The sequence below is a fragment of the Xiphophorus maculatus genome, chromosome 12 (assembly GCF_002775205.1).
Source record: "Xiphophorus maculatus strain JP 163 A chromosome 12, X_maculatus-5.0-male, whole genome shotgun sequence".
Lineage (NCBI taxonomy): Eukaryota > Metazoa > Chordata > Actinopteri > Cyprinodontiformes > Poeciliidae > Xiphophorus > Xiphophorus maculatus.
This window is the reverse complement of record NC_036454.1, coordinates 2,157,278-2,167,448: the sequence shown is the minus strand read 5'-3', so window position 1 is coordinate 2,167,448 and position 10,171 is coordinate 2,157,278. Positions and strand designations below refer to the sequence as shown.

Below are 10,171 nucleotides of genomic sequence, written 5' to 3'. Positions count from 1 at the left end.
AGCCGCCGCTCTGAGCCGCTCGCCACACATTGCCAACATTCCCAGCCGGTCTGGACCTGCAGGGAGGGAGTGTCTGCCTCCTGCTGGATCTGATTTACATGCAGCAACACTCAGACCAAAAAAGGTGAGAAGGCAGCAGCAGCTGAGCTTCCTGGGAATCCTCCAGCAGCAGCAAACAGCGTTTCCTCAACATCTACAAGCTGAGACAGGAAGGAGATAAAATCGGTTCTGTTCTGCTGAGGAATGCTGAGATGTTTCTGATCCACAGATTAAACTGGTTTCATCTCTTTTCTGGTTCGTTTTCATTTTATTCAGCAACAAACAAAGAAAGGAAATGATGAGAAAATAGTTCATATGCAACATTCTCTGAGTTATTATTGTTTCAGGGAAATGGAAAGATGCACTGAAAGGTGATTTATTATCAGAATAAATTAAATTAACCTTTTAATGTATAAAAATTATACTTTATTTAATGGTTAAGATCCTGTTTTAGAAAAATATTCAGGTATTTAAAAAACATCCAGAAAAGAAACCAAATTGAAATTATTTTATAATTAAATTCCAACAATTTATGTGTTAATAATAGTTAAATATTTCATTCAGTGATAAAATTAGAAGAATGTGTAAAACTTTACATATTCTGCTTAAAGATTTATACATTTAAGTTAATTATGAATATATGTGGTGTAATTATAATCATCATAACTTTTTAAAAAGGGACAGAAATGCTGCAAAATAGAATTAATTAAACTTTCTACAATTTCCTTTATTAATTTTTTAACAAACCATAATTTCCAAAACTGTTGAAAAGTTATAAATTTAATGCAAAGCTTTAGATTTACTGAGTTAACTTTAATAAATCTGCTGATCAGTTTCTTTCTGGAAGGTAAAACTAAAAGTGTTTCAGAACCAGAACATCGTTTCTGCTGTCAGACACGGCGGTGGCAGAATGGTGATCTGGGATTTTAAATCTCCAATCAGTGACAATGTTTCTGATCCATAAAGAGATTTATTCAGTCTCTCTCCAGATTGAATTGCTGTTTTACTCCAAACTGAATAAATGAAATTTGTTTTTCCATGTTTGACCAGATTGTGAAGCTTTTGGTGCAGATTTATCAAATTAATTTATAAATTTCTACATTTATGTCTGTTTAACAAAATAAAAGTTTTAAGTCATTCGGTTGTTTTTCTGTATCTGATCGTTTTCTTAGATACTAAACCTCAGATTTCGGTATGAGAAATAAAATATTAGTTATATTCAGTTTTATACGATATAACTGAATATTTATTGATCATAATTTCCTGGTTTGGAATCTGAAGATCTGCTGGACGATCTTCTCGTCTTTAACTGCTGAGAAAAAGTTCTGGAGGTTCTGAGAACCTGAACAGGTTCAGATTTAACTGAACCTGTTCAGGTTCAGTTAAAGTTCAGACCCAGTGAATAAATGAGGATATTAGAGAAAAGTTCATTTATCCAGTAAATGATTCAGTCGGTGAATCTGTGGTTCTGGTTTACAGCCTGGTGAACGGAGCAGCCATCACTGGACAGCAGTAAAGGTACCGCTGACCTCTGACCTCTGACCTCTGATGGACATGAACCATCATCCAGGACTGCTGCCGCTGGCTTTCACCTGTTCCACCTGTTGGCCACCTGGTGGCGCTGCAGCGCATCACAACAAACCACTCTGAACTCCATCAGGCAATATTTAATATTTAAATTATATTAATAAAGTTTTTCAATATCATTATTATTGTTACTGTGCAACATTAAAGGAATATTCAATAACTCAAATCACTCTGAATATTAATCTGATTTATTTTCCATTTATAAACTGAAGAACTTCTCATAATTATCTCTACTTATTATATTATGTTTTGTTACAGAGTTTTAGATTAAACTCTACAGGACCTGCTCTTAATCTCAGTGTTTGTGTATAAAACAATAAAATGCACATTTCAGTCTGGTGTTTAAGTTATTAAACATTTTCAAACGTTTTGATAAAATATTCTGAGAATTTTCTGGGATTAAATCTGAATCTGGTGACTTTTAATTCATGTTTGGATTTTGATGCTGTTTGCTTTAGCCGTCCTGTTAGCATTAATCTGTTAGCATTAATCTGTTAGCATTAATCTGTTAGCATTAATCTGTTAGCATTAATGCTACTGTTCTCTGAACACTGATCTGTCCAACTGAACAGCCGTGTTCCTGAACGCATCACCAGGATGAAAACAGGAGATACAAACAGTTCAAAACCAAGATGATCATTTTATCATGTAGTTTTATTAACATCTGATCATTTTATCAATAATCTGATCTGTCAGAAGAATTTAAGAAACATGATTAAAGTTGATCTTTATTTAACTGCAGATTAAACAGAAATTTGAATAATTATTAACTCTTTAATCAACCAAACAGACTAACAAGAGAACTCTGACCTGTCGGTTCTGTTGGTTCTGGTCCAGAATCCTGTGGTTTGTTACCAACCTGAGGATCTCAGGTAGCCTCTGCTGCATAAAGGTTAAAATATGTTTGATGCCTGCAGGGTGATTTATTAAGACTCAGTAACTGAGGAAACATGAAGTCAGTAAAAATGTTGATACTGATGAGATTTTAACTCAGAGAGAGAAATTACTGCTGCTGATTCATATTCAAAAAACAATCTGAAGGCCTCAGTTTTATTACTTTATTACTTTTATTACTTACTCATAAATAGTTAATGAATGAACTAATGTGTTGATAATGATCTGTTGTTTACAGGCGGATCGTCATGGAGGCAGAAATCACATCAGGAAACGTGACTGAGATTGTTGACATGAAGTTTCTGCTGAGCCAGAAAATCTCTGATCAACCTGGAGGGAAAAGATCTGAGATTTTACTGCAGATATGAAATACATTCATTTAACATGTGGCAGATCTTTCTATTCAGCCCCCTTTACTCTGATGCCTCTTGATAAAATGCAGAGAAAATATTTTCCTGCTGTGACCAACATGAGAAAAACAAAGCAGAAACAGAAACAGAGTGAATGTGATTTAAACTCAGTGTGAATCAAACTGTTCTGGTTTTAGAGGATCATCAGAGAAAAACGCTGCCAGTTTCTACAGGCCTGCCCTGATTGGCTACGGCAGCCTGGGAGGCCCAAACAGAAACAAACCAACGTTACAAAGTTCAAATAAACCAAACAAAATATAAACCATCAACAGTGATAATCAGACATCCATAAATAATCTGCAACATTCATCATTTAGAAAATTCACTATGAATAATTTACAAATTTACCTTAAATAATCTGCAAGGTTAAATAACTTACATAATTCATTTTTAATAGTTTACTATCCAAAATTAATTAGGATTTACTCATGTAAACTCATGTAAAAACATGTAAAAACATGTGAAAACATGTAAAACATGTAAAAACATGTAAAAACATGTGAAAACATGTAAAACATGTAAAAATATGTAAAACATGTGAAACATGTAAAACATGTAAAAACATGTAAACTCATGTAAAACATGTAAAACATGTAAAAACATGTAAAACATGTAAAAACATGTGAAACATGTAAAACATGTAAAAACATGTAAAAACATGTAAAAACATGTAAAAACATGTAAAAACATGTAAACTTATGTAAAAACATGTAAAAACATGTAAACTTGTGTAAAAAGTTCAACACATTTAAATCTCAACAGGATCAACTTGTTAAAACCACAAAACAAAAATAAATAAAACACAAATAAACTTAAAATCTTTTCTCTAATTAGAGCAAAATGAACAAGTTTATGTTTCAGAAAATGAAAAGCAAAGAGCAACAAACAAACAAAACCAATCAATTTTATAAAAGAATAAAGAGAAAATCTAAACAAAATGAAAATATGATCAACTTTTGGTTTGATCTCTAAACAGCTGAAATAAAATCATAAAAACTTCAGGAAAATAATTTCTCTCTCATTCTGAGCTCAGTTTCCCTGCAGAGACACTAAAACTATTTAATCTACTGAGAACTTTGAGCTGATAAAATAAACGTTGATGAGGTTTTTACAACCTAAACAGATTTATTATTTTAACTTGACTCCAGCTGGCAGGAAGCCCATCAAACAGACTCTCCCTTCATCTCCTCCAACAGATACAGAATGGACAGGTGAGCAGCTCACCTGTTTCTCTGCTGTAAGTCTGTTCGCTCCGTGACGCCCCCTGGTGGCCAGTTTGCATCATACTAGAAATATCTTCATGTTGAGGTTGAAGGTCTGCAGGATGCAGCGAGTTTCTTTCTCTGCTTCAGTCAGAAAATAATCAGTTTTTCTCACTGAACTCCACAGATTTACTGCAGTAAAAGAGTTCATTATGAATGACTCAGCATATTTCAATAACAATTATTTATTAATTCAGATCATTTATTGTTTATTTTCCCTGTAGTTTGTTGGACTCTGGATGCAGTTACAGACACTGACCAGCAGGTGGCAGGCTGCTGAGTGCAGAAAACTTCAAAACTGAACAAAGTTCATTTCTTATCGGCTCACCTACCGGAAGTTAAGCAGCAGCTCACCTGGAGCAGGTAAGTGTCAGAATGTGTCTGGTTTGTTTTTCTAAATGGAGAAAAATTTAATTAAATACATGCTGGTTTAGTTTAGGTCAAACAGTCATTTCTGTCTCTAACACCCTGATATGAGGAGAAATGATTCTTGTTCTGGCTGATGGACTAAGATGGATTCTGGTTCTGGCTGATTTCTGAGGACTGGACCCAGCAGAACCGGTCTGACCCCAACCCAGATTATGGGGAGAATTTCCTCATTAACTCATTTTTCTTATTAACCTCATTTAAAAACTGAACTAATTTTGTTTTAATTAAATCTTGATGAAAGCTGGTCTTTATAACTGGACTTGGTACCTTTGGACCGAAACCTGATGATTCATTTCATCATAAAACTATTTAGTTACATTTAAATAAGTAACTATTTGGGGGAAAGTACCCTACAGAACTATACATGTTACTTTTACTAGAGTAACATTACTATGAAGTATCACTAGTCCTAGTAAAATGTCTGGATCTTCTAACACTGAGATTAAAATCATTAATGAAGAAAAAACATGTTGAAAAATGTTGTGATTCAGAAAAACCTACAAATGTGTTAGAGTGAGGCATCTTGTTTATACACCAGCTTTGTTGTTGCAACGTTGTTTTCTAGATATGCACTTTATACATATATATATATATATATATATATATATATATATATATATATATATATATATATTAATGCCAGTATTTTTAAGAACTTTAACTTTATTCTGACTCAAGTTACCAAATACTTTTCATTCTTTCTTCATTTGTTGGACAATAAAATTTGACTTTTGCTTAATGTTGAAGTTGAGCAACTTTTACCTGATTACAGGTAAGATCTTTATTTGACCTGTTTTTGGATCTTTATTTCTTTCCTTTCAGTTTCTCCATTGTTTTCCTGTTTACTGATTATCTTTATAATAATTATTGATGCTTCACTTTTCTACTGTTTCATGGATCCTAAAACTATTTTAGACTTTTACTGTATCAGTTTAGAGTCTATAATATGAGAACAGATGCTTCCTTTATGGCCAAATGTTCTGTTTTAACATAATTATATCAGATTAATTATGTTTTTTAAGGATGTGATAAATGTCAGGGTTCAAATCCTTCATTTCTTTGTTTTTATTAAATTAGGAAGGAAACTAAAAGCAACATTAATGTCAATGTTTGGTTTCAGAAATGGAGAAACAAGTCGCTCCTGTCGTCATTGACAACGGCTCCGGTTTTACCAAAGCTGGTTTTTCTGGAGACGATGCTCCCTGCGCCGTGTTTCCGTCAGTGGTTGGTCGCCCCACGCTCCAGGTCAGAGGTCAACTCGGCATCTCAGGAGTGAAGGAGAGGCGGCGTGAAGGTGACGGTGTCTGTCTGCAGGGCGTGGCGGTGGCTGGAGGACAGAAGGACAGATTTATAGGAGCTGAAGCTCTGAGTCACAGAGATCTGCTGACCCTGAAGAATCCCATCGAGCGCGGCGTCGTCGTCGACTGGGACGACATGGAGAAGGTGAGGAGAGAAACTGGTTTCCATTCTGACTGATCCAGGATCGTTTCTGGTTAAAACCTGATGGGTTTGATGGAAACTGAAGCTGTTTTAGTTTCTGGCTGACTCTTCACTGAGTCTCCATTGACCATGAATTTGCCTAAATTGAAATTAGAAAAATAAAGTTGCTTAATAAAAACAACAATTTTGGAAAACTAAAGTTTTTCAATAAATCGGTTTTGCAGAAGGAAGAGCTGCTTTTTTCAGCCATATTGAAATCAATGTTTTTCCAAAAACTGCAACGGTTAAACTTTCAGCATCAGACGAGTCACATGACCAGCAGCCAGCTGTTACTACTGATGGAAACCATGAAGAAGACGACAGGAAGTGGTTGGAGGAAGGTGGTTGTGTTTTCCAGTCAGTGGCTCCAGCAGAACTCTCACTGCTTCACAGTTCAGAAAAAGTTCATTCCAACATGTTGAATAAATAACTAATCAGTAAAATCACAACCCAAAATATGTAGCTGCTCCCAGGTAGGCGGGGCTTGTTGCTCCAAAGCCTGAACGTCTCTTCTGATTGGCTGACAGACGATGAGCGCCTCATTATGAATATATCTCATGTAATTTTTATGGATTTATCATGTGAATAAGATTATTCACACATGATTTTAATTTAAAAACTGTGTTTTTTAACATTAGCAGAATATCGACAAAGATTTTCTCTCATCTGTATCAGAAACTCAGCCTCTCTGAGTTTCTCTGTTGTGTTTCCAGATCTGGCATCACACCTTCTACAACGAGCTTCACGTTGATCCTGCGAATCATCCGGTCCTGCTGACCGAGGCGCCGCTCAACCCCAAACCAAACAAGGAGAAGACGACACAGGTGAGTCCGGTCTGACGGGTTCAATTCACCCTGAAGTCACACCTCAGATTCAGACCTCCTCTAACAGCAGATGACCTTTGGTCTGGTCAGGTCATGTTCGAGGCCTTCGGCTGTCCTGCCATGTACGTGGCCATGCAGCCGGTCCTGTCCATGTACTCCTCTGGTCGGACCACAGGTGGATGAACTCTGCTGGATTTAAATTCCTGTCATTCCAGGTTTCTGATCATGTTTTCATCCTGAAGGGACGGTGATGGAGTCCGGTGACGGCTGCAGTCATGCCGTTCCGGTTTATGAAGGCTACGCTCTGCCTCAGGCCGTCCTGCGCCTGAACCTGGGTGGAGCGGACCTGACGGATTACCTGGTGAAGCTCCTGAGCAGCAGAGGATTCAGCTTCAGCTCCGCCGGTTTGTTAAACCTTCAGCTGATCCTCTGACTGGACAGGAGGATATTCACGCTGATGGTTCTGCGTAACGTTTCAGGTCAGCGTGAGATGGTAAATGGTATGAAGGAGAAGCTCTGCTTCGTGGCTCTGGACTTCGACCAGGAGGTGAAGTCGGCGGCTTCTTCCTCCTCCCTGGACAAAACCTACAAGCTTCCTGATGGACGAGACATTTCCATCGGCGCAGAGCGGATCCGCTGTCCAGAGGCGCTCTTCAAGCCTGAACTCATCGGTTTGTAACAGATTTACCATCAACTGTGGAACCAAACACACGACCTGCAGAAACCTGGCAGAGACAGAAATCAGTGAATGAATCAGACGGAGTCAGTGACCCGTCTCTCCTAGTTTCCTGTTCCTCCTTCAGTCTGCTGTCTCTCTGAACTCTGAAGGGTTTCAGTATCTCCTCCTGGTTAAAGACTCTGACTGAAATCATTGTGGTTTTTAGAAATGGAGGCAGCTGGAGTTCATGAAACCATCCACAGCAGCATCATGAAGTGTGAGGTGGATGTTCGTAAAGACCTTTTCTCCACCATCCTGCTGTCTGGAGGCTCCACCTTGTTCTCTGGGATCTCTGATCGCATGAAGAAGGAAATCTCTCAACTCGCCCCGCCGACCGTGAAGATCCAGGTTCAGATCCTTCATTTTATCAACCACTGATCAGATACTTTGACTATGCCGTTGTTTCTTCATGTTGCCTGTGTCCAGATCTTCGCCCCCGCTGAGAGGCAGTTCTCCGTCTGGAACGGCGGCTCCGTTCTGGCCTCGCTCTCCTCCTTCCAGCAGATGTGGATCAGCAAACAGGAATACGAGGAATCCGGTCCGGGCGTCGTTCACCGTAAATGTTTCTAACCTCCATCGGCTGGTGATGATTACACCACCTGCTCCACCCGTCTGAACGGATCTGGACAGAAACGTGTTGAACAAAATCATTGGGTTAAACATTTTTAATTAAACTTTTGGGAACTGCAGAGATTTTTCCAAATCCAGCTGCAGGAAGCCTCTAGAGGGCGCTGTGGTCTGATGGGGTTGGTAGAGTCTGACTTTATTCATCAGAAACATTAAAAACCATTTCTATATAGACTGAGGGTCAGTGTGTTTACTCTAATATTAAATTTAAATGACCGACATCACTGCTGAAAACCTGAACTCTCAGTAAAATAATGTGTTTTATGATGAATATGTTTATTTAGCAGCTTTTGATCAACTTGTAGCAGAAATCCTGATCTGTTTAGAGTCTGAAGGTTTTACAGAAAAATTTAAACATGAATTAATTCAAAAATAATTAGTTTCCAACTAAAATGTCTTTTTTTTTCTGGGTTTATCTTCAATTAGAAACCAAAATTTAAATTTTTGTTACTAATTTCTGAAATTTCCAGGCTATTTATCTTCATAGCTCTGGAGAAACTTTTTTTTGTTTTTCCACTGATGAAACTTTGAATGTTGAAAAATCTTCAATTGTAAAAAAATAATTTTGAGCTGTAAAACCTTTTATCTGTATCTTTTATTATTTCTGACATATTATTGTAAATTCAACTCCTGAAATGAAAACACTGAATTTAATAAACCCAAATAATTTATTATCATGAATCGTGTTTATTAAACCGTCTGTTTAATGAATTTAACTGCAGCAGCTCCTGTTTCAGTTTCATTTATATCTTCATGAGTTGATATTTTGTTCCAATCAGAAACAGATGATCACTGATCAGGATCAATAGATTAATCATCTGATCAGGATCAATAGATTAATCATGTGATCACTGATCAGGATCAATAGAAACATCTCAGGTTTCTTTTCTCAGCTGCTTTTATCTGAATGAAGCTTCAGGATTTTATCAACAGGAACAAATAAATAAAATCTGAATTTAAAGGCAATATTCTTACTGATGTTAAACATATTTGATCAAATGATGAGACATAATCCATATATTCTAGACTCACTAAGGATAAAATTAATATTTATTTCCTGTCATTTAGTGTTTGTCTGCTTTAGGTCTTAAATGTGGAAAACATTTCAAATATGATCAGTTTGTCTTTTTCTGAAAGTTTAATTTTCTTCTGTGTAAAATTTTTATGTTTTTCTTTGTTTCAGAAATAAAATTAACAAATTCTGTTTAGTTCAAAACCACAGAAAATATTTATTTGATAATTTTCATGTGTAAAGAGGTTATGCAAATCAAAACCAATTTAAATGAATAAGAACTTGATAAAAATGTTTCTGGGTTTAATAACTTTCCTTTACTGTAAATTTTCAGCAGCATTTTTAATATTTTATATTGTCTAGGGATAATTTTTGTTATATAAGTGAAAATATATTAATAATTATATTGTAATTCCCTCAGAGGGCAGAACAGATCAAATCTCTGCTGATAATAATTAAAATTTGGTTTACAGGATTTCTGCTATAAATATTATTTTATCATCATCTATTTTATTCCTGCAGATTCTGACATGGAAACATAGAAAAACCATAAAGTCCATAAAGTTCTGCAGCTTCTAAACCCAAACCTGCTTCTGTTCAGGTCTGAAGGTTAAACTGTCAAATTATTTCATAAATAGCATAAAGTAACTTTTACTGCTTGTTCATATCTGTGGGAGGGTTGAATAATTTGGCTCTGCAAAAATGTTCAATAAAAAAATTAATTGTAGTGAAATATTTTATTTTTGAAATAAAAGTTTTGTGTAGAAATAATTGTTTTTATTTAAATCAGAAACTTTTTATAACTGAGCAAAATAGTTATTTCTAATTTTCCCTGTTTTTAGTTGAATTCAAAGTTTTGATTTCAGAGAACAGGAACTTCCTGGGCGGGG

The 10,171-nt window shown here is 36.0% G+C and overlaps 1 protein-coding gene across 1 annotated transcript; it reads left to right on the top strand.

The window, feature by feature from the left end:
* Positions 1-4,448: 4,448 nt before the first annotated feature.
* On the top strand, positions 4,449-8,950 carry LOC102236014 (actin-5-like). The gene is made up of 9 exons (XM_005809722.2): positions 4,449-4,555; positions 5,742-5,866; positions 5,936-6,064; positions 6,814-6,924; positions 7,015-7,099; positions 7,167-7,328; positions 7,404-7,595; positions 7,809-7,990; positions 8,069-8,950. Exons 2-9 carry the CDS (start codon positions 5,744-5,746, stop codon positions 8,210-8,212), a joined length of 1,128 nt encoding a protein of 375 aa, XP_005809779.1. The 5' UTR covers positions 4,449-4,555; positions 5,742-5,743; the 3' UTR covers positions 8,213-8,950.
* The last annotated feature ends 1,221 nt before the right edge of the window (positions 8,951-10,171 follow it).